This window comes from Schistocerca gregaria, chromosome 5 (genome assembly GCF_023897955.1).
Source record: "Schistocerca gregaria isolate iqSchGreg1 chromosome 5, iqSchGreg1.2, whole genome shotgun sequence".
NCBI classification, from domain to species: domain Eukaryota; kingdom Metazoa; phylum Arthropoda; class Insecta; order Orthoptera; family Acrididae; genus Schistocerca; species Schistocerca gregaria.
Window position 1 is genome coordinate 515,154,118 of NC_064924.1, and position 26,275 is coordinate 515,180,392.

The 26,275-nt window shown below is 41.2% G+C and overlaps 1 protein-coding gene across 1 annotated transcript in view; it reads left to right on the forward strand.

The window, feature by feature from the left end:
• Nucleotides 1-24,246: 24,246 nt before the first annotated feature.
• Nucleotides 24,247-26,275, forward strand: part of LOC126272118 (V-type proton ATPase subunit C) — a 67,129-nt gene continuing 65,100 nt past the window's right edge. Inside the window, exons 1-3 of the mRNA XM_049974716.1 lie at nt 24,247-24,394; nt 24,638-24,790; nt 26,049-26,202. Of these exons, the coding sequence (XP_049830673.1) occupies nt 24,659-24,790; nt 26,049-26,202 (286 nt within the window). The 5' untranslated portion in view covers nt 24,247-24,394; nt 24,638-24,658. The remainder of the gene's footprint in view (nt 24,395-24,637; nt 24,791-26,048; nt 26,203-26,275) is intronic.

Here is a 26,275-nt window from a genome sequence, read left to right on the forward strand (position 1 = left end):
GCTCCAATACGGGAAGAGGGACATAGAAATACGGAACAGCCACTAAATAATAACACAGGGCATTTCGGAAACTATGAAAGACATTGGCAAGGTAGACCGCATTTTGAGATGGAACCGCCGAAACGAAGTAACAATGACCGATATGCAACTCGCTGACATGATGAATATGACTATAAGCTGTTTATTACTACACGTAAATTCAAAACATTTAAGAATTCCGGCAATGACATTCATCCACAAGCGTGGCTTCATCAATTCTCTCATTGTTTTCCTCCCAACTGGTCATTAGAGCACAGATTAGAATTTATGTGTGGCTATTTAGAGAATGAACCAGCTGTGAGAATGCGATCGGTCATTCACGATTGCCACAGTGAAGGAGAATTTTATCAAGCCTTCCTCTCAGCATATTGGTCTCAAGCTACACAAGACCGAGTAAAACATAGCATCATAATGATGAAACATTTCGAACAATCTGAATTTTCCAGTCTTATGAAATATTTAGAAGACATGTTGCGCAAGAATCAGTATCTGTCAAACCCATATAGCCACACAGAACTCATCCGCATTTGCTTAATCAAATTGCCTGAACATTTACGACATATTATTTTGGCATGACGTTGCAAAGACGACATTGAAGCTTTTCAGGGACTCCTACAAGAATTAGAAATTGATACTGACAATCGCGGAACGCGAAAACAGGAACACATCAATTACAGGTCACATCCGTCGCAATTCCGCGATGAAAGAAAGAATAACTTGACACGACTTAAGGCTATTCTCACAACAAAAATCGTGACCAGAACAGACACCACCCGTATGACAACCGTTTGCAGAGTAGTAATAATTACAGGGAAAGATCACCTCTCCGTGGTAGTGCCTATCACAGAGACAATCAGAGAAACAGAAGTTATGGGAACCAAAATAATTATTATCGCGGGAGACAGAATAACTTCAGACGCAACGGTCCTCCGCGCAGTTAGGATTCAGGGAGAAATTCTCCACCATGTGACCGACAAGAAAGAAACTATGGAATCTACCGACATGACGACAGACGATACGATCGTGACGACAAAGCTGAATTGCATCAGAGCTGGCGAGATTCAAACAGGGCAGGGCCCTCTCGACAAGGTGAATTTGTAGAAGTTAGGTCTCCAAATCCCAATAACGACGCGCCAACAAAGACACAATAGGCAATGACTCATACCGCTGGCAGCCACAAAACGTACCTATGAAACTGACGACATAGCTGCAGTAGCTAGTAATTACGTAAAAATGGAAGACATTAGGGACATCTTACTCCAGGAACACGACGTAAAACATAACAACATTGCTATCCTGTAATTCACATTACGGTAAATGACGTAAAATTTACGGCAGTACTTGACTCTGGCAGTTCCATTTCAGTAATTAGTGAAACCGCCTTTAGCAAATGCAACAAATAGAACGATTGCCCCACACTTCCTTTATGTAAGATTAAATTACAAGGTGCAATCTTTGGAAAAAGTGTAGATGTACGCCAACAAACCAACTTAGAATTCTTTTGTCAAAGCCACAGCTTCTCCATGAACTTTTTTATTGTTCCATTATTGTCGTCGGAAATTATATTGGGAGTAGACTTTTTGAATGAATACAAAGCAATCTTAAACTTTCACGATGCTGAAATAAGTTTAGAGAAAGAAGGTAAGTAAATAGCTTTGAAATTTAAAGATTGGCTCTCAAACCATGACGAAGAAATTAATCGGCTTTACCTCCTGTTAGACAACAGTTCGGAATTTTCGACGGAACTTGACACTAACAATCACTCTGCAAGTACTGACAGGGATGATATCGAAGGCGCATTTGATACTAATGAGTTAATTCAGAATAAAATTCAAAAAATTGAGAATTGTAATGACACTGATAGGCAAGACCTTTTTGAGATTTTACAAGCACATTCCACAGTTTTTACTCACAAAACAGGAACAATCAAGGGATTTCAAAATCAATTTCGTGTTCGTGAGCATACTAACTTTGTGTTAGACCATACGTAATTCCGGCACATTATAGGGACCGTGTTAGAACAGAAATACAATCTGTGCTTGACGAGGGCATGATTGAACCTGCAGTAAGCTCATACAACAATCCATTACATGATGTTGAGACGAAAAATGGATCGATCAGGCTTGTCTTAGATTCGAGACAAATCAATAATATCATCATTCCTGAAACAGACAGGCCGCAAACGTTGGGAGAACTTCTTCAAAATTTTAATGGTGTAAAAGTATTGTCTTCTATTGATCTCAGATCCAGCTTCTATCAGATCGAACTTCATCCAGAATGTAGAAAATACACAGTTTTCCTTTGTTTCGGCGTTTGTTATCAGTTTCGAAAACTTCCTTTTGGTTTGAACATTTCTTCGGCAGCATTCATTAGCGGGCTAAAATCCATATTACCTGAGTTCTTAAAACGTCACATCACCTTATATGTGGACGATATTCTGATAGCAGAAGCCTCATCGGAACAACATAATCGCATCCTCAACAGCGTGTTACATATTTTTGCAGAATTTGGAATTACAGTTAACTTGGAAAAGTCTGAATTCGGTAGGACAATGGTGAAGTTTTTGGGATATATTATTTCTTCTGAAGGCATTCAGCTGGATCCTGAAAAGTTAAAAGCAATCAGAGCCATTCCAGTTCCACCCACAAAAAAACAAGTTCGAAGTTTTCTAGGTCTCGTAAATTTTTACCGTCATTTTCTTAATATGCAAATTCTAGTTACACCAAAACTTTGTTCTCTCATTGGAAAAAATACTATTTGGAACTCAACTCTTCGAAAGAATCGGTACTTAATGCGCCAATACTAGCTCATCCAGATCTGTCACAAGATTTCTGCCTCAGCACGGATTCTTCTAAAGTCGTTCTTGGTGCCCATTTATTTCAAGAAGCCACAGAAAATGACACTACTGTTCAGAAAACCATTGCTTTTGCTAGCCGAGTGCTAACAAAGTCTGAAAAAAAATTATTCAGTTACTGAATTAGAAGTTTTAGCTATCATTTGGGCATTTAAAAAATTCCGTTTCTTTCTTTCTGGTAAGCACGTAAAGGTATACAGTGATCATCGTGCATTACAATTTCTTAGGTCTTCAAAATTAAATCATGACAGGTTAAAACGTTGGGCATTATTTCCGCAAGAATTCCACTTCACAACAGTCTACATTCCCGGCAAGGAGAACATTGTTGCGGACGCACTGTCACGCGCACCGGCTGGGCTTGAGAAAAGTAACACAGAAGGCAACCTCGAGAAAAATTTCAGTATTCTTTGCATTCAGAAAGTCGCCTTTGAAAACTTCATTACCACATCGTTAAAGGACATTGCTCATGAACAAGATAAAGATCCGATTTGGAAAGACATCAAAAGTAAATGGCATGAAAAGACACACACTCAGATTCGGCATTATTATCTGGTTAGAAACAACATGCTGTTCAAACGCTGCACTGTCGATGACAAGTTATGGGTACTTTGCATTCCTGACGATTTTGTTAATAAGCTCATTTGGTACATTCATTTCAGCTATGCACATTTTGGCCCACGAAAATGTTATCATATTCTTCAGACGACTTGTTGTTTTAACAATATGGAAAAGAGAATTCGAAGAGTCTTGTCTATTTGTAAACTTTGTCAAAATGCGAAACCATCTACCATCTCACATCGTGCTACGTTGTTTCCTATCATTCCTTCTAAATTAAAAGAATTTGCTGCTGTTGATCTCGTGGGACCCCTTGTCAGAAGATCAAATGGATTTTCGTACGTTCTAGTCGCTGTTGAACTTACTTCAAAATTTGTTTCTTTCACTTCGGTACGTAAAGCCACTGGACGGTCTGTATCCAACGCCTTTGTTAAAAATTTCTTACGTGAAGTTGGCCACGTTGCTAAAGTCATTTCAGATAACGGACCGCAATTAAGATCTGCTGTTTGGTCACGCATGCTTCAGAATCATATAATCAAACCTGTTTTTATTTCATTGCACTCACCACATTGTAAGCACTCTGAACGGATTATGAAAGAAATCAATAAGCTTTGCAGACTTTATTGTCACAGAAAGCATCAGCATTGGGACAGATATTTACACGTATTTCAAAACGTGCTGAATGAAATGCTTCATGACTCCACTGCTTTACCACCTACTCTTGTACTGAAGAATGAAGAACCACCGAACAGAATCAGAGAGCTTGTACTTTTCCCGAATACACGTAAACTTCAACATAAACACATAATGAAAGGATGATGGAAACCAAGAATCGTTATGAAATGTGTGTATATGCGTAATGTATCGCAATGCCGGCAAAAAGCTTTTGGACGCTGTTATATTTATATGAGTTTATTTCTACACATTCGTAAGGCAAGTTCTCGACCTGTGAAATTTTTTTAAGTGACCACCTTCACGTAATGCGTCGTGGGCACCCAGCTGCGCGACAGTCGCCTGGAAAACGCCATTAGTGTGTACCTTTCAGAGGCACAGGTGGAGAAAAAAAAGAGAGAGACCATTAACCTCGGTATTGACATTCCTTGGAGAAAGCATTGCAAATACGACACACTCAAACTTGAAAACATGATTACACTGTAGAGTTCTTAATTTATGATATTTACTGAAATGAAATGATGAGAAACATTTTACATCTATTGTCTTTTTAGTTGAGAGATTGCTCATTTTGTTTAATATCTAGTTTCTATTTGCACTGCAGCATTGGTTATAATAAAATTTAATAGATGTACTAATATCACTATTTTCTGTTCAGTGAAGAATAATTTTATGATCTACTTTCTTGAAGAAAAAAAAGGGGGCAACACAAATAGGCATTTCCCCTCACAGGAATTGTATAAATAATTTTTTAACGACTTGGTAACTTTCTTGCAGAGTAAGTTTTTGTGATGCATCACCCTAGTGTTAAGATGTGATATAGGTATTAAACAAGGACATTTTTACTGTAATATTTTTTCTGAATGAGCTTTGTTATGCTTAGGTATAAGTTATTGCATTTGCTGCTGCTGCTTGCTTTGACAATTTCCATTTTTTTCATTGCTGTTTGTATTAATTGTCCATTGCCTTGTCCCTTAGTTTAGCATCTGAGCTCAGTAGATTTAAGTTAGCTTAAGAGGGGGTAGACTACATAAGAGAATGAGTTGCGATGAATTGGAAGAAATGCATTGAGAAGTTATATGAAAAAAGTACAGAAAGCAGGTATAGGTAGGATTTTCTTGGAAATAAATGATGAGGTAAGATAATGGAAAATAAATAATGAGGTAAGAAATATGTGAACATACAAATACAGAAAGCATGCTTGGATAGGATTGTTTTGGTGGAAACAAATGTTGAAATAAGACGAAAGATCTATGGAATGAAGTTTTGGGTTGGACTGCAGTACCAAATGTTACACTGAAAACAAACGCTGCCTTTTCCTCTTGTGTTATTCTGCTATGTGTTTGTGTACTCTTGTGTATTTGTGTTTTTCCTGTCTTTATGTGTTTAACTGATGAGAGTTATGTTGTAGAATTTTTCTAATACTGTGTTATTTACTTTGTAAAGATGTTTAGACATTATTTATTCTGTTTTGTTTTAATTCTCATGTGTGAAGTTGATGTTTTAAAAGTTATTCTGATCTTTTATGTATGTACTTATGTCATAATTCCTGTAATACTGATGTATATCTATATATTTCTATTCTTTTGTAAAGCCTGTATTACTACAAATGTTATCTGTATTGTTATGTTCTTTAATGATGTATTTTGTATCTTTATATTCTTATGCTGTAAATGTATAATTTCCATTTCTTCAAATTAAGTTTCATTTCAGTACACATGTTTCTGTTGGTCATAATATATGCACAATATGTGGAAAAGAAGAGGACTGTTAGTGCTTGCACATGTGTTGATAATTCAGCAAGGGACTGGTTAACAGCATTGCTGGTACTAAGGACACACCAAACAATATGTGAGTGCACAAGTGGTGGTTTATCGACTTGCTGTATTCTCCACAAGACTCTTTGATGGTGATCGTTCACCTGCACAGTCACAGCAGATTGCTGCTGGCTGTCTCTACAAGGACTACAGTGGGTCTACACCTTTGATGACTCACCAGTACCATTATTTCTAGAAGGACTGCAGTGGGTCTGCACCTCTGGTGGCCCACCAATAACATAATCTCTACCAGGACTACAGTGGGTCTGCTGTGTGATGACCTACCTACCAATATTCTTCAAAACTTTGACTGACTCTGCTGTGGGTTTGCTCTGTTGTGGCCCATTACCTGTCTGCATGTCAAGAGTCAGCACTGTCTTTCCATTGTAAGGACAAAACTACGTCTTCAAGATTGCATGGAAATCCACTACTTCCGTGTGCATTCTCTTTTACTGCTCAGACTTGGAGAAAAAAAAAAACACTGTAATTTTACTGTGATGAATGATCAGGACTGTCTTTATGGGATTTTCATAAAATTTTAGCTTTTGACCAACATTGTATCAATACGTGTGTGCATTTGATATCTTTGTTATTGTAATTATGAAAAATTTTATCAAATCATTATTGGCCACTGCCCAAAACAATTTGTAAAATTTTTTGTGGGGAGCATGGGGGCTATGTAAGTAGGCTGTTTAGGTTCTAATATTGGTAACGCCGCCGCCACGTAGCGCTCTGTATGAAAATCACTGGCTGTGCTGTGTGCAGTCTGTGGCTGGTTTGCATTGTTTTTGGCTATTGTAGTGTTGGGCAGTTGGTTGTTAGCAGCGTGTAGCGTTGCACAGTTGGAGGTGAGCCGTCAGCACTGGTGGATGTGGGAAGTGAGATGGCGCATTTTTGAGAGCGGATGATCTGGACGTATGTCCATCAGAGACAGTACATTTGTAAGACTGGAGGTCATGAAGTGATATATATAATATGACTTTTGAACAATATTAAGGTAAATACATTGTTTGTTCTTTATCAAAATCTTTCTTTTGCTAACTGTACTTATCAGTAGTTTGTGCCTTCAGTAGTTTGAATCTTTTATTTAGCTGGCAGTAGTGGCGCTCGCTGTACTGCAGTAGTTCGAGTAACGAAGATTTTTGTGAGGTAAGTGATTTGTGAAAGGTATAGGTTAATGTTAGTCAGGGCCATTCTTTTGTAGGGATTATTGAAAGTCAGATTGTGTTGCGCTAAAAAAATATTGTGTGTCAGTTTAAGCACAGTCATGTATAATTTTTCCAAAGGGATGTTTCACATCACTTTTCAGATTTTGATAAAGATCGGATTGTAACCTATTGCGATTGCGGTTCATCATATCACGACATTGCTGTTCGCGTTGGTCGAGATCCAATGACTGTTAGCAGAATATGGAATCAGTGGGTTCAGGAGGGCAATATGTAATGCCGTGCTGGATCCCAACGGCCTCGTATCACTAGCAGTCGAGATGACAGGCATCTTATCCACATGGCTGTAACGGATCGTGCAGCCACGTCTCGATCCCTGAGTCAACAGATGGGGACGTTTGCAAGACAACAACCATCTGCATGAACAGTTTGATGATGTTTGCAGCAGCATGGACTATCAGCTCGGAGACCATGGCTGCGGTTAGCCTTGCCACTGGGTGCAGGAATGGCAAAACATAATTTTTTTCGCATGAATCTAGGTTTTGTTTACAGTATCATGATGGTCACATCCATGTTTGGCGACATCGCGGTAACCACACATTGGAAGTGTGTATTCGTCATCGCCATACTGGCGTATCACCCAGCGTGATGGTATGGGGTGCCATTAGTTACACATCTCGGTCACCTTTTGTTCGCATTGACGGAATTTTGAACAGTGGACGTTACATTTCAGATGTGTTATGATCCGTGGCTCTACCCTTCATTAGATCCCTGCGAAACCTTACATTTCAGCAGGACAATGCATGAGTGCATGTTGTAGGTCCTGTACGGGCCTTTCTGGATACAGAAAGTGTTCGACTGCTGCCCTGCCCAGCACATTCTCCAGATCTCTCACCAATTGAAAACGACTGGTCAATGGTGGCCAAGCAACTGGCTCGTCACAATATGCCAGTCACTTGATGAACTGTGGTATCGTGTTGAAGCTGCATGGGCAGCTGTACCTGTACAAGGCATCCAAGCTCTGTTTGACTCAATGCCCGGGCATATCAAGGCCGTTATTACTGCCGAGGTGGTTGCTCTGGGTACTGATTTCTCAGGATCTGTTCACCCAAATTGTGTGAAAATATTATCACATGTCAGTTCTAGTATAATATATTTCTCCAATGAATATCCGTTTATTATCTGCATTTCTTCCTGGTGTAGCAATTTTAATTGCCAGTAGTGTAAATCATCTCAAATTTCCATGGAGAACACACATGATCATGAAGGCCATCCAACATGTACTGAGTATTTGTTCGCTATCCAGCCGTCAAGAGGGTGACACGGTTAGGTCAGCTACATTGCTGTACCCCAGCTTGCCATTCTATTCAGATGGCTCCATTCAGATGATTCCCACCACAGGCCACCTCCGCCGAGTGCTGCATACCCCAGACAGAATAGTCCTAGGAAATCAAACATATGTATTTGAACACTGTACATGCAATTAAATATGACGATTACGGCCTCTATTGGACGACAATGAGAGAAGTATCAGAAATACCTCTTGCTGATGGATGTGGCTATGGAAATAGAAACATCTGTACCATTCTTATGGCAAAACATAATTTTCCAAGTAAAATATCTTTTATTTCCTTTGCGGGAATCTTAGTTTTCCACGTCAAATCCATATCTTCCTTAGAACAGGACATAGTTATTTTCTTTGCACATGCCAGAACACACACATACTTTATAAGCCTGCTGCTCAAGGCTTATCTATCATGCATCCCCGACTACTACGTATAATACTTCATCAATAACTGAATGCTGGCGATATGAAACAATACTAAGCGAAAATCAGCGACGGGTGGACATGTCTCATGTTTTTCTTGCGAATGGTACCACTGTGTTGTAGAAAGAGACACGTAGTCGTCTTACAAACCGCTATATGTTAAAAACACGATCGCAACGGCCATGATACTATCACAAGCGGTCTTGGTACTACAGGTGCTCATAAGTATCGCTAACGATATCCATGATAAAAACTATACAAGCCTTATAAATCGATGTATGCCATTTCCTCTGAATGAAGTGGTTTTTCCACACAAATGCTGCGACACTGAATATAGACAGTGATCGCAAGAGTGTGTGTTAACAAACCGACAGTGCACTTACACGTCCCTGATGGTGTAGGCTCGTAATAAAATCACCGAATTTAGGAAGTGATTCGGCTAAGGAACGTGTATTTGCAACTCCCTCAAGGCGCCGCTAGATATTTTTCCATTGTCTGTAACGCACTCTGTCTCAATGTCATGTCAGAGGTTCTGAGACATATCCACTGGGTTGTAGATGATGGTTGATTCACAATTATCATATACAGTAGGGGGTGTGCTGATTGAGGTCGTAAGAAGTATACACTGGCTTTTCTAATCTCTTAAGTTTACGCTTTCTAGTAGAAATGCTGTCTGCAATTTGTAATTAACTCTTTCCATGCAGCCACATACCTGCTTTGATTCTATGAGGAAGACTTTTAATGATTACAGCCACAAGTGAATCATATTCGTGGCACTCTCATAACTCGAAATGAGTCACCTTCTTCGAACCCATTCGTTACAGTAAAATTCCAATGTGGTTTTAGATACTCCCTAAGCATCTTGTAACTATTTCCCAGACTCCCTGCCATCCCTGAAACTTTGCGTATGTGATCGTCTCAATTTAATTCGGAACTGAGCAGAAGTCGGAGAGAGCTATATCTACCACATTCTGCAACCCGTGTAGAAACTGAGTGAACTAAGCTAATGTGACAGGATCGTGTTTCGACCACTTGGTGGAAATGGGAACATGTTGTCGTAGCGCTGCCAATCGTATACGATATGTAAGGTCAGCATCAAGTGAAGCCTGCCCCTGCTGTACAAGTTAGTATAAAAGACCGTACCAACAATTACAGTGATGTTTCTTATCGGGAAAATTACGAAGACTCAGCATCGTACAGATTCTGCAATCCAAAGCAGATCCGCATCCTTCAGGGTACATTCTCGTCTATCACCCAAACATTGTACCATCCAAACATTGTACCAACAGAGAAAAATTACGAACTATAAAAGCTCCGTTGACTTAATCTGATAGAGAACTAGATAATATTTTTACTGTATCTCTCTCTTCCAATATATCAAAAACAAAAACTATCTGTGTGCCAGCATCAAGCATATGCAGCGATCCTATTAAATATACAGGTATTGATCCATTGAAGCACGCCAGTGATCGAAGTCACTTGCACAGACCAGTGTAAAGTCATAGCCTATACTGTAGGTGGACCATATCCCACAGGCTATCAGTCGCAAAGAAGGAGCCCTGTTTTGTTGTTTGATACATTTTTTTCGGCTGGAACACACTTTGTACACTGCCACACATTTTGTTTTTTCCGCCACGACTTTGTGGTCTATGTCAGGTTCTAAACTGACATTAACAACTAGGTGTTGCACAGTGTAAATCATTTTGTTGCTGCTACTACAACACACACACACACTGGATGATTTTTAAATAAAAGACAGTCACAACATATTGAAACTGTAAGAGTTTTGTGGTGTTGTGGAGCGTTTCCAAACAGTTGTCTGAAGGTGACAGACGGCCTCTACATTTAAACTCATCTTTCACAGTGACGGAATAGCTGATGGCTCAGTGTTCTCTTTCGATTGATTCATCATATTGTAGTCATGCACACAATTACTGTTTTGGTGCTAGCCATCCACGGAAGGTGTTGCCCCTCCACAAAGACAATTTCTCCATCTCAAACAAGCCAACTCAGTCAGTCATTATGTGATAATCAACAGAACATCAGTGAATGGGTGAGACGGAAAAGACACTACCAATGTACTGTAACAATAATCATCACAGTTGATGGTGCAAACAATTTAGCAATTTACCTATAATTTCAACACCGACCAATTACGCGGCATCATGCTTCCCAATTTCAGCATCATCGCTAATCCGCCGCTCCTCTACTTTGTGAGTACCATTGCGAATGTAGAGAGACAACTGTGCGATACTTCCATTCATTGTTAATTCTCAAACATATACATCAAAGTATACGAGACAGTGATCTACATATTTCTAGCACTTCGAGCATTGTGCGTAATTTACGATCCTTATGTATTTGGATGGGAGTCACAGGTCATTCTCGCATTCTCAGGATAAAGTTAGAGACTGAAAGATCTCCTCACACTCTCTTTCACCAGCCTGCCCTGCAGCACTGTCACCGATTTAATCTGCAACTGACCAGAAGAAGACCACTACAGTCCACATCTCATAAAGGAATGGAGTGTGCTGGGTCTGTAGCTGCTGAAACTTCCTGGCAGATTAAAACTGCATGCCCGACCGAGACTCGAACTCAGGACCTTTGCCTTTCGCGGGAAAGTGCTCTACCATCTGAGCTACCGAAGCACGACTCACGCCCGGTCCTCACAGCTTTACTTCTGCCAGTATCTCATCTCCTCCCTCTCGAGATCGAGTCTCGGTCGGGCACACAGTTCTAATCTGCCAGGAAGTTTCATATCAGCGCACACTCCGCTGCAGAGTGAAAATCTCATTCTGGAAACATCCCCCAGGCTGTGGCTAAGCCATGTCTCCGCAGTATTCTTTCTTTCAGGAGCGCTAGTTCTGCAAGGTTCGCAGGAGAGCTTTTATAAAGTTTCGAAGGTAGGAGATGAGACACTGGCAAAAGTAAAGCTGTGAGGACTGGGCGTGAGTCGTGCTTCGGTAGCTCAGATGGTAGAGCACTTGCCCGCGAAAGGCAAAGGTCCTGAGTTCGAGTCTCGGTCGGGCACACAGTTTTAATATGCCAGGAAGTTTCATATCAGCGCACACTCGCTGCAGAGTGAAAATCTCATTCTGTAGCTGCTGTTCCACACCCATCCAAGTGCACAAGATTTCTGCAGATGCACGGATGTCTAGGAGGTTAGCACCCCTTATCGGTGTATAGTAGCAGATATGAAAGTGTTACATGACATAGCAGACGGTTAAGAACAAGAAATGGGGTGGTTTTTGTACATAATGGAGCTCCAGACGAATGGAGTTCAAAGCATTTTATGTAAATCAACTACACTATCAATTCTAAGGTATTGTTCTAGTGTCTGGGATCAGTATCAAGAAGGTAATGGTAAAAGAGAACATAAACACAAGCACTTCTAAGGCTGCACCGCGCTGCACATAAAACAGGCTACAATATTAGATAGTTACAGTTTCTGATCTATTAGTCATGTGGAATGCAATGTTGTTAAGGAGACAGTGCATTTCCTATGCCGAATTTTGTGATCCATCATCTTGGAAACTATTGAAAACACCAACTTACAGTTTTTCATAATTATTGAATGCACCTTTCTGGATACACTGATCAAGCATTATTACTAAAACTTTATTGTGGGACATGTTATCTTTTTTTCAAACACTCAATTTTTTGAAACTTCCTGGCAGATTAAAACTGTGTGCCCGACCGAGACTCGAACTCGGGACCTTTGCAAAGGCAAAGGTCCCGAGTTCGAGTCTCGGTCGGGCACACAGTTTTAATCTGCCAGGAAGTTTCATATCAGCGCACACTCCGCTGCAGAGTGAAAAATCTCATTCTGGACTCAATTTTTTGACAGAATTTTGTAAATAAATGAACATAAGGACAAAACAACTCGGGATATTTTCATTATTCTAGTTCAGTATATGTTGAATCTCACACTTGACATGTGAAAATTTCATGTCTCAACCATCAGTACTGTTTTAGAAAACAGGTCATTTATTGCAAAAAAATGTAGTTAAGAGATATTGAGTTTTAAAATATTTTTTATTACAAATTCCTATACAGACCTACATTCTGCGTCTTTTATGCACCAGAATTACCCTGGCCCATAAACTGTGTCATCTTCAGTGTCGCAACAGCCCAGTACTTGGCACTCCTTTTCTTTCTTGCTTCTTTTGGCATTTGCTGAGCAGCTAACTCTGCTTCATGTACACGAAACTCGTCCAGTTCCCGCAGTCCTTTAGCTGTGTTCTGTCCAAATCTTACCCCAAACTTCTCCAGAACCTTAAGTCTTTCATAGTTCCAACGATTAAAAGTTATTACTGCATCAGACACTGCTAACTTTATAGTCATAACGCCAACAAATACATTTTTAGGCACACGGCACCACACAACATTATGGAAGGACTCATTCACATTCTCATTCACCACCACAAAGACAGCAAGCGACAGGTTCAGAAAGAACTTGTGTAAGGATTTGCAGATCAATAATGACATTGTCCATAACATCTGTGGCGACGTCATTTATCCACTGCGCCAAAAACAGCCGGTGAAAGCTGCAGCTAATAGATATTTATCTTTGCTGTAGTCGGCTTGGTTAGTTTTTGATCTGTGCTTGGAAAATAAAATGTTTTCTCATCTCATGAAAAAGCTGTTACTTCATAAAATATAAAGGCTCCCATAGTGGTGACCCCGAAAAATCGTAGCAGAAGCATAAAGAAAATATATGTACCAACGAGAATAATGAATTCAGAGACAAAAGCATGGGACAGTGGAATCAAGATTGAAGACTACAGTCTGTTCGACCAAGGATCGCGGTCGACGCCCTTTGATTCGCCACAAAACGGAACGACAGATGTTAACGCAAAAGGTGGGAGTACCTAAGCGCGACACTGAAATGTTAAACTTTCCGCGTTCTGGTCGACGCGCCCCCAGCTTTGGTTTACGCAGGCTGAATGCATATTTCGGCAGCGTGGGGTGTCTAACAACATTGACAAATTTAATGTAGTGGTTTCACATCTAAATTTAGAAGTGACAGAGCAAGTAGAAGAAACCTTTTCGCAACAAAATTACTTTGTGCTAAAGGAAGTTCTCATACAGCATTATACGTTGTCACCAGGTTTGCGACTACAAAAAATTTTCGTATACGAAGATTTGGGTGACGAGACTCCGTCACAAGTACTCAAAGCCTTACGAACATTAGCCGGCCCGGAACTCCTACCTGAAGAGTCTTTACGTCTAATATGGCTTCGTAAACTTCCTGCCAACATCCGTGCTGTCATTGCAGCAGAAACAGACTTACCATTGAAACTCTTAGCAAAAAATGCAGACACCATCGCAAACGCCTTAACCGAAGTTTCTGCGTGTTCAGAATTCAACTACAGCCACGATAGAGGATGGAATCTGACATCAGTGAGCCAGGAACATGCAATAATACTTCCTAACGGCAGTGCTCATCGACCGAACCCACCATATAGCAACTGGCAGCACAAGTGGCAAAACTCAACGTGCAAGTAACTTCACACCACCAGCAGCTACGAAGTCGCAGTTGGAAAAGACGAAGAAATGCTATCCACCAGGATTTGACAGATCAATGGTGCTGGTACCACAGACGCTTCGGTAACACTGCCCGTCAATGTATTCAACCCTGCACCTACTCAAACGCCACGGTATCTGCAGTCAACCAATCACACTGATTGTTCGTGTTGGACCTCTCTTCATGCGAGAAGTTTCTGACTGACACAGGTTCAGAAGTCAGTGTTTATCCAAGAAAGAGAGGTAATATACTCACGACAACAACGCAACATGTGCTGACTGCGGCAAACAATTCCAGAATATCTACCTATCGTGAGAAACAGTTGACATTACATCTGAATTCCAACTTCCATCCAAAATGGACTTTCGTGGTTGCTGATGTGCCGAGTCCTATAATTGGCGCGGACTTTTTACGGAACTACCGACTTATGCCCGACCTGGTTAACCGTAGTTTGGTGACAGTTCCCACAGAAGGGATATTGTATATCATCATCCGCGTCGGGATATTGTGATACGATTTCGTACCCGCAACTAAGCGGGGCGCACACGTGTGCGTCAGGCAAGAAGACACCCGTCAGTCGTAACGATTCGTACACTGTAGGCAATATCAGAGCACTTTTTCGTAAACTGCTTCAAGACTTTCCAGCACTTACCGAACCCGTCAACGCAACCAGGAAATGCAGACACAATACTCAGCACCACATCAGCACGACACAAGGTCAATCTGTTGCCTTCCGCCCGCGGCGTCTGCCTCCAGAGAAGCTGCTCGCGGCGAGAGGAGTACGAGCTACAGCCAAGTTAGTTTCCTCCAAAGTAGTATGGCCTGGAATACAAAAAGATTGTCGTGTATGGGCGCGCGCATGCCTAACATGCCAGCGTAATAAAATCAGCAGACATGTCTTTGCACCTATTGCTGACTTCCCGACGCCATCTGCAAGCTTTTCACATATACATGAGGACATTGTAGGCCCGCTATCATGCTCTTCAGAACAACGCGCTATTTGCTCACAATCATTGATCGTTTTACGAGGTGGCCAGAAGTAGTTGTAATACAAGGCATTTCAGTGGAGTCGGTTGCAAAATCACTGTTGCATTCATGGTTCTCCAGGTTTGGCGTTCCGCAAAACATAACAACAGATCGCGGAAGGCAGTTTGAAAGCCAACTTTTCAATGAACTTTTACTACTGTGCAGGTGCAACCACCTACGCACCACAAGCTATCATCCATCTAGTAATGGAATGGTGGAACGACTACACCGCACGCTCAAAGCTGCATTAATGTGTAGTTCCACTTCATGGCCTGAAGCACTAACACTGGTCCCACTCGGATTGAGAACAGCCGTGAAGGAGGACTTGCAATGCTCTTCCGCAGAATTGGTTTATGGCGAGTAATTGAGGGTTCCTGGAGAATTTATCGTTCCAGCATCTACAGCCGTTCGCCCCTGAGCTATGCACGCAATTCGCGAGACAACTCAGCGTTAGAATGAGAAACATCAAACCCACTAACCCTGTCAGACATGGAGACCGGAGAGTGTTTGTACATAAAGACGTGCAAGCAACGTCCCACGTGTGGCTTAGGGATGATACGGTGCGCCCGCCGCTTGTTTCGCCTTACTCTGGACCATACAGGGTAATCACAAGAGGAAGCCACAGCTTCAAAATCGATAAGGATGGTAAAGAAGAGAAAGTCTCAATTGAGCGGCTTAAACCTTCTTACGCCGAAGAGGGTACATTCCTTCCTCGGTCTGCAAAATCACCCTCAAACGTGGAGGCCAAAGAAACAGCAGATAGTCTCGCCGAGCCCACGGTTGCAGAAGAGGACAACGAAGCAGCAAGTGCAGAACAGGAGCAGCCATTGCCTGCACCAGATGTTTCCACGAGAGCTGGTAGAAAAATCAAGTGCAAGTTTCCCACATACCTGGTGCACCCGGTTTCAAAAGGAGGGGGGGGGGGGGCTGATGTGGCGACGTCATTTATCCACTGCGCCAAAAACAGCGGGTGAAAGCTGCAGCTGATAGGTATTTTTCTTTGCCGTAGTCGGCTTTGTTATGAGTTGTTTATTCTTGTTAGTTTTTCTCATCTCATGAAAAAGCTGTTACTTCATAAAATATAAAGGCTTCCATACATCATTACTTTAACCACTGTCACCCATTTCTAAAGTTACTTTCCTTTTCGATCCACCAGAGGGTGTGGCCACTTCAGAAACATTATTGTGGTTTCCTTCACTGCTAGCACACGTGTTTTCAAGTACTTATGAAGAAAATGCAGGTCTCACTTATCTGTTACCCGCGAATTTGCGTTTCTTGAAGTTACTTTTACGCTTCGTGATTTTATTTACATAAAGCAATAGAAGTTAGCTTACTCAAAAATAGCCGATAACCACACTACTTTCAACGAAAACTAGTGTCAAAAACAAAGGACTGATTTGTTTATTCGTAATGCTAACTTATGAGACGTGGCAGTAGGCACAAAACAAAGCAATTCACAGCCTTCTAGACAGTGTAGTTCCTAAGATATGACTGCTGAAATGGCAGTATATGTGTAGCTGCGAAATTTGACCATCACACGTCAACAGTCAAAATATTATTTGAAGGTCTCACAATTGTCTGATTTTAATGTATTACATATCAAAATGTTCAGGAAAGTCGAAAGTACTTTACGGAGTAGAAAACAGAAAACGTCAAATTTCAACGCATTTCACATACTATGTCTCCTTAATACTCCAATGTAAGAAATATATTTCCAACACATGACATACAACATTCTTGCAGGTTTCTCTACGATAAACTGTAAAACGCAAAAAATCTACTTCCTTAAAACATCAATTCTGTGTGATACATGCACAATATAGCTTTCCAGAGGTGAATAGCGTCCACTGTTCACATCTGATCATGGTTCAGAAATTATACTATACTCACATCAGATCCATATAAAATGATCATAAGTAATGAAGAATACCTCTGACAAGGAAATTGACAAACACATAGCAGCAGTGGTTGACATGTGATATTGGATGTCATGCCGCCACTACCTCTGTAAACAGGACATCCGTCAAGCAGATGTATACACGGGGATTGTTGTACCTCACAAACACCTGTCGCTAACTTAGAATCACCGTAGTTATGAAAGTGAAGACTCGATTTTATACCCACATTTGCGACAGGGCAATGGAGTATGTTGCATAAATCTTCATTCGTGTTGAGGAATGTGTCGAAACAGGATGGTCACGTTTCATCACATATGAGATGGAAGTCCTCTGATGACTGAGAGGTTTGCTGATAATGATCGCAAGTAGACAGTGCCCTAAATCACACACAGAACATGCAGCTGTATACAAGTCGAATGCAGACACACGACTGATGCATCCTGGCAGAACAGTGAAAAAAATGGTGAAATGACCTGCAGTGACATCTCCCTCTCTCTCTAGAATGTATCAACAGTCTACCATTAAATCACACCCCGTTACAACTTCAACTCAACCAATCACTTCAGCCGCTCTCTGTCATCCTTTAACACATGTGCAAGTAAGAGGCAGGTAGTTTTTTTTTTCCTGGAAAGTGTCAAATACAGTAGTCAACTCGCGTGTATCACTGTTACCTTAGTAGAAATACAGTAGAATGTTGCCTTGACATTGAAAAGAAAAAGTGTGTTTCCCTGCTTCCCGGTGCTTCCATGTTTTCTCGTATTTGTCTAGCTGTCACATACTAGTTCCCACGTACAAGAATTGCTTTACACCAACCAGGAGACAAGCAAGAACTACCTCAATTTCCCTACATTTCGGTGTATTTTCTCTCATTTTATACGCATTTTCCGTAATTTTTGTAACTTCATCGATTTTATGTCACTTCTGTCCATGCAATCATGACATCACTTCTCGTTCCATGTTCTAAAATTGCTTGCAAATGTAGTATAGCTGCCAACTCCTAGCGAAAATGCGCTATTTTTCTGGTTGGGCAGCACACTATAGCACTATACTCGAATGCAGTCAGTCACCTCCACCCACATATTCTACAGCTGCAGTGCATTTGCTCTGTTTTCAGTATGTCTGTGTCTGTGCATGTGTCACAAATGACTCCCAGGACACACAGTAGACCCGAGTTAGCATTCGCTCTCAGACGCGTATCGCATGTGGGACAGGCTGGACAAATGTGTGTCTCCAACACATCCGGTCATCAATCCACCTTGGACCATTGTAGGGAACAGATCGCTGATATCCAGAATGAGATTTTCACTCTGCTGCGGAGTGTGCGCTGATATGAAACTTCCTGGCAGATTAAAACTGTGTGCCTGACCGAGACTCGAACTCAGGACCTTTGCCTTTCGCTGGTAGTGGTAGAGCACTTGGCTGCGAAAGGCAATGGTCCCGAGTTCGAGTCTCGGTCGGGCACACAGTTTTAATCTGCCAGGAAGTTTCAGTTCACTGATATGTCACGGCCTAATTTCTTAACGATAGATCAATAGCGCTTTTACATGCAATGAGTGTTTGTGCACTGCATTATTTCGGCTGTTTGAGGGTTGTGGGTGTATTTGTAGAGTACTGTACTTGCATTATTTTTACAATTTTATGCATAGTGAAGGTGTGTGTTCGTCAGTGTACTGCATTATTTTGTGAAAATGTCTGTAGGCTGTGGAAGGCATTGTTTTGACAGTTTACAATTAGTGATAATGTTTACTGGACGTTTTACGTGCATTATTTTGACAATTTATGAGTTGTTTGCATGTCTGTACACCAGTGTACTGCATTATTTCGGTAATTTACGAATAGTTTTCAGGTCTGTAGGCTATTATTGTGATCCCAAGCACACCAAGGCGAGTGTTTTGTACCAGCATAATAAATAAATTACGTGAAATCCATCCCTAACTTAATTGCCCCATCTTCCCCCTGAAAATAAATATAGTACACTCCTTCCTCTCTAGCAGCTGGACACAGACTCAGTCCTTTTCCCACCATTTTTCCTCAGGCTACCATCTTGGATTATGTTGTGGGAGGTAGAGAGACGACACTGCCCTCTGGTGGCGGTACTGTGTACTAGTTCAGTTGGACTCCGCACCTCATAGTGAACACACTGGATGGAGCTACTACCTACGACAACTCAAATTGTTTAAATAAACAATGCACGCAAAATAAAAACTTATATCCATCCTATCCAGCAGCCCAGTACAGACGGAGTCTTTTTCTCTCCAATTCCAAGGAAGAGGTGGTGGTTGGATGACAAGGTTTGTGGAGGTAGCCCAATCGATCTATTTTCTCGCGCTTTTTTCCCGCTATTTTCTTAGGTTAGTGGAGGTAGCTCAAGTGACCTATTTTCCTGCCAAAATTTTCCCGCCATTTTCTTGAAGGAGATGAGGGGGAAGGGGTTAGGTTAGTAGAGGTAGCCCAATTGACCTGTTTTCCCGTCAAAATTTGAACTTCCCACCATGGCATCATTGCGATATTGCCACATCTACAGCCGGCATCTTGGACCCGCCATATTGAATAAATTTGGCTATAATGCAGAGGGGGGCACAACAAACTTTGCCTTACTACTACTATAGTGCCCATGAGTGGTTTACTTAAAACTGAATGTGTGTGCCCATTCCACCTCTTATATCTCTCTACAGATTCTCACCATACTACCAAGTGCTTATATATTGTAATTCGGTCTAGTTGTGACTCATTAATCCTCTTGTGAAAAGATGGTACTACGTTTTTGCATTTTGTAAGGTGCACACCTTTTAATTTCTCTAAATTAAAATCTCATTACCAGACTTTGTGGCAGGTTGACATTTTGTTTTGTTGATGTTCTTACTTGCTAAAACAGTATCGTTCCTTGGGTTATCGGATTTTGTTACCAACAGATAGATGACAAAAATAGTGTCAAACTGCTGTCACCAAATTAAACACCTCGGGTACATCCAATGGTGCTAAGTGCTGGTCTCCCTTCTTATAGTTCTGTTACCACATGTGCAGGTCAGTGCCAACTATTCCACTTTTCCAGGCGATGCTGTATGTCAACTGTGTTAAAAAAAACTGTGGAGAGTGTCTGATGACTAGATAAATACAGAGTGATCTGCGTGAAAAAATTAATTATCCTGGCTCAGAGACCTCTCTTCTTTGTTTTCTCCACTCATTTGATTTTTGAATCAGACAGTAACCTACAGTACAATGATGGACTAAATTTTATAATGAAATGCAGAGACATTGCACCAATCAGAACAAAATTTAGTGTAAAATGCACTTACTGCATGCGAGGAGAGTGGTCGTGAGATATACTCCGATAATGCTTGGGTTTCAACAAAACCATACTTTAAAAAATATTTTGCTGGGCTTCTACAGAAACATTGGCCCGAAAGTACCGACAGTTGCTGTTGTATAGCGTATTATCAGCAGTTTAGCCGTGGGATGCAGTGATTATGTTTCAGTAAGAGTCTTAAATAACATCTTCAGAGGCAGGAAAAGCGAGCCATCGGAACCACAAAGGTTACTAAGAAAGTTTTGCAGTATGACACAACAATAAGTCGCAGTAGGCTGATTGTTCCTGTGTTCTGAGTATACTTCACACTTTTATTGTAGCTGCTGTGTCAAGTCCGTGAGCGCAGTCGTTCATTAGCAGTGTTAGTTCAAAGTGCTTCTTATGACATCATGGACGAAAAGTGAGATTCGGGCAGTTCTGCAGTACAACTTTGTGCACGGCTTAAACACAGTCAAGAGCTCTGAAGACAAGACTCTTGCACTCGGTGATATGTGTCCACACCATACAACCATATTCAGATGGATCAGAAACAAAGAGGAAATTTCACTCTGGAGGACACTGAGAGCACGGAAAGGCCACAATCATCAGTTACGAAAGAAAACATTGGTGCTATGAGGAAAATGCTGGACAAAGACAGGGGAGTGACCTATAAGCATATAGAAGGGTACCATAGGAGTAAATGTGAGTGACATTGTGACAGGTGATGAGACCTGGTTGTTCTAAAAACAAAGTTTGGGTCTTTGAACATGACAACACACCCTTAGCTGTTACAAAATGCTGATGAATAAAGAAGAAAATCAGAACTGTTTTTTTTTTTTTTTTCAAATCGAGTGGTGTGTGTAGTTTTGGACACACAGAAGACAGCCACAGCTAAGTGGTACAGTGAGCAGTGCTGGCCCAAGGTCATCCAATCTTTGAAGAACTTGCGACCAAAGTCAAGAATGTACACTCAGTTCCACCATCACAAAAACATTTCAGCTCAGTGCGCCAAAGCATGCCCCCAACATTTGTGGGGTACAGGACTGAACCTTCTTGAGCGCCCTCCTTACAGTCCAGACCTTGCACTTCCAAACTGCATTGTTCCCACATGTGAAAATGAAGCTGAAATGAGTGCAATTTTCAAGTGATGAGGACCTCCTGAGGGCTTGGGACAACGAGTGTGTCTTACTCCCTACTGTAGCGGCAGCACCATTTAGGATAGGGGAAGTTAGTTTTGTGTACAAGTTACAGCCAGGTGCAGGCCGGATTGCAGTGAGTTACGCATACCAACAGTTGCGAAGTAGAATAGAGGCCACAGGGCCATCAAATTGCTGAAAGAGTGTATGTAGCTGTTTTGCATGTCGCAAGCTGCAGGCAGAAAGGATCCACTGGCCAACCCAGCGTGTTATGAGTATGTGACTCAAAGCAGCGCGCTTGCTAAAACAAAGGCACACAGCCAAATATAAATAGGTGCCGATTTTCTAATGAGATTCATTCAAGTGTGGCAGCTCTCCTGGACAGCGGGACGTGGCACACCACCAGCTACACACAGCAGCAGATGTGGCACCAGCGTTCCAGTCCAGGGTGGGTCTTTGGTTCGACCTACTGAGACCGAAGCGGATTACGTAGGCAGCCGGCCAGCGGTGGGCCATTCTTTGGCTCACTACTGTGGGCAGTCGTTCTGGCTTCCAACACACACTGAAGGCATCCCGAGGCGAGGTCTGCCGGATCACAGGCGGTTGTCGTCTCTGTGATCTCAGCCATGCTGGCAAGAATAAGTAGCAGCTGGCTGCCTGTGGCTCACACCAAGGAGCGCTGAGTCGGCAGGGAAACAGACTGCCAAGTGTCGGCGCATCCTGACGTGGTCACAATTCTGCAGCTGTCCAAGGCCGGCACGACACACCATTGAGTTGCACGGGCCGCTGGGGTGCTTCCTCAGCATTGCAGGGCCCTGTGATGCAAATCAAGAGGAACAAGAGCACGGTAGTTGGAAACAATAAATCACTTGAAAAGTTCTCGCTGAGTTTTTATATGGTGCCTTCTACCTCTTCCCGCTACATTTGGTCATCTGGATACATTTGATGGCAGAAGTTGCCACTTCACTACAGAACCTTGGGAGAACTGGTTTAGGGAGTGGTGTGTGTACTTTTGGACTCACAGAAGATAGCTACAGTTAAGTGGTACAGTGACCAGTGCCTACCCAAGGTCATCCAGTCTTTGAAGAACCTGCGACCAAAGTCGAGAATGGGCACTAGGTTGCTCTATCTTGAAAACATTCCACTTCACTGCTCCAAAATATGCCCCAAATATTTGTGGGGTACAGGCCGAAACTTCTTGAGCACCCTCCTTACAGTCCAAACCTTGCACTTCGTAACTGCATTGTTCCCACATGTGAAAATGAAGCTGAAAGGAGTGCAGTTTTCAAGTGATGAGGACCTCCTGAAGGCTTGGGACAACGAGTGTGCCTTACTCCCTACAGAAAGTTGGGAAAATTGCCTTAGGGATTGGTTTCGGAGGATGGAGAGCTATATTCAACGTGGTGGAAATTACTTCGAAAAAATTAAATAAGTAAAGATGTATGGCAAAAATTTCCTAGTACCCTATGTAAAATCCTAGTGGTAGCACTCAACTACTCGCTCGCTGTCGCACCCCGAGTCACTCGTAAATAAAATGTGTTCATACGTGACACAATACAGTAATGTCTCAGATGTTACCTAAATTAATTTCATAGCTCTGTTGACTATTTTCTCGCTGGAAGTTTCTACAAGGTCCAACAGAATGCAAACTCATCACCGACGACATGTTTTGTTACACAGAAGGAACAGTTTTACTCCTCTTACAGCGTTTTATTTTTTATCTTCGAATACTGTTACGTTTTCACGCTAAAATGAATATCAGATGCCTCTATAAGCCTTAAGAATATTCATATATTATTTTCAGTCCAAATACGCGAGTGGTTCCCTTTTTTCCAAAGGCTGAATTTAAAAAATACTTAAATGATTTCTTGTAATTTTTTATTTTTGCTTCGAAGCAGAACTCAAGAATTTCCTTTAGAGGAGGACTCCCCACATTCTAGACTAGAAACAAGAGATATTAATTTTTCGAATTTTTTACTAACAGTTGAAATTATCAATAACTGCCAATGCTGTAGGACTGAGAAATGACCATGAGTTGCCTATGGTAGTGACGGCCGCTTTAGTGACGGTACGAAATGTTAGGTTATTGCCTTAGATGGAAGGCTAAGAGTTCAACATCTCTTCGATAATAGCAAAAGAAAAAGAGTATTACGAATTATTCGCATTGTTAGCGAGCGTGTTTAATCACATACCTCATGAAGCTGGCTGCCCAAATCCGAAGTTCTCACCCCAAATTGTTCAATGGAACACTTATCAATCTATCATATTTTCGCATCTGCTTTACTGTTGCAGCTGCAATGTTTTTTCAATACGCGACCAAATAATAATAAATGCTTAAGTCCTGCATGAGTTTTCTGTATTGCTAAAGTTATGGATTGCCATGAAATAGACGGCATATCAGTAGTTTCCCAAACGATGTGAAGATATGCTATCATAAACAACGCTGCATTCAAACATAGCGGTTTTCATGACGCATGTTGCAGCTGGAACAGCTGATTTTCCAGATTCTGTTTTGTTCGAATCAGTAAACGGTGCTCACGATAGATGTCAGGCGCGAGTCACGTGAATTAAATAGTGGATATCGTTGCAAAGCTGAAGCGGGGGCGTGCTAAATTTCGGCTGCTAAATCTTGTTTGGCTGTCATTGATCGGTAAAATAAAAAAACTTCAATTTTTAATGTGTATGAGAATAATTGACTGTATTGGATTTCATGTAGCAAAGATTTTGTCACTTTGATAGCTCGTTTGTAGAAGTGGGAGTAACCACTGCCCAAAAGTGAGCTACCAAAACTGGGACACACAGATATTTAGAATGAATGGATGTACCGCGAGATCATATTAGCAGTGGAGTGATAGCATTAGTTACAAATACTGACTAGTTTTCTCTGTTTCAGGTATTTAGGACATAGCGAGACATGACGGAATACTGGCTAATATCTGCTCCTGGAGACAAAACTTGCCAGCAGACATGGGAAACTTTGAATAATCTGACCAGTAAACAGAACAATGTATCTGTAAACTACAAATTCCATATTCCAGACCTGAAGGTGATGTGTGTTATTCATATGTAAATCTACCTGTTGAAACAGATTTGTCATCAACTTAAGAAAGTGGCGAATTTGTTCCCTTTCCTTTTTATCAGTTGACTTTCCGAATTGATTTAGAAGATTTTCTTTCATGAGAGTAGTTTTACCTATTAGAATACACTGATTTTGAACTGGATCGTGCAATAGTGCTTGTTTTGACATATTTATGTCTGTGTGACTCTTGGGAGATGATAATGAATCTCAGATATCTTGGCAGCTTCAATAACAGTTATGGCTGGATTGCTCAGTCATTAAGAACATTTGCCGCAAAAGATAAGGTCCAGGGGTGAGTCCCAGTGTGGAAAATGATTTTAATCTGACAGTAAGTTTTGCAAAACACACTCATTTACAACAGCAGAATGAAGGGAACATTTTCGAAATAGTCAACTTCCTATTAACTGTCAGAAACATGACTGACTTAACATTAAACCCTCATTGGAGCTAACATTCCATCAACTCACACTGGTTTCCATACAACCTGTATCATCACTTGTTGGTTTCCAGTGGTGTTCTTAACTGTAATTTCCCATTAATTAACACCTAGTCTAAGCTATTTCAGTATCATTCTTGATAGAGGAGTTTATATTCTATGTAAAAACTGAAGTTGTAACTATTGATTTGCAATGGCTAGAGTTTAGAATGTTAGTGTTCAACCAAGTTACTAATATGATACTTTCCGTGATGTTTGTTACATCAGGATCCTGATGTATTTGTTTTAGGTTTCATTGAGCATTTTAATTCTGACGTTCTGTGGTGGTGTTGATGTATCATTGTGACCCTGACCACCTGACGTTCACAGCAACTTGCTACACATGTATTTCAACCACGCTGTGCTACCACAGTTTTTCCACAAACATGGATACTTCTCGTAATAAAATTACAAATTGTTTATTTTCATACCAAATGGAAAATATTCAAGCGTATACTGAAGCAGTGTGAAAATGCCATACAGTGACCCAGTAATCAATTTGGACTGTGCTAGGTACTGTCTACAAACCCAAATTGAAAATGTCTGACTCTGGGAGTCTTTCTTTGTTCATGTCACATTACTCAAGAAAAGCGTTTAAAGAAATGTGTAGTTATTATGATTCTATAACAAAGATTGCCCATCATGATGATGACACACAATTCTAAATATGTTGAAGACTTGCTACTGCATCTCATTTTTTAGCATGTTTTTTACTTGGTTATTGGCAACTTGTGTTGTTTCAATTTGCAGGTTGGGACATTGGATCAGCTGGTTGGTTTATCTGATGATTTAGGAAAACTAGACAGTTACGTTGAACAAGTGACCAGGAAAGTAGCAGCCTATCTTGGTGAAGTACTGGAAGACCAAAGAGACAAACTCCATGAAAACCTTCTGGCAAATAATAGTGAGTGTTTTTTTTTTTAAGGCCCAGCTACATAATTCACTTTCATAACATTACTGATGACCTAAAGTGTGCC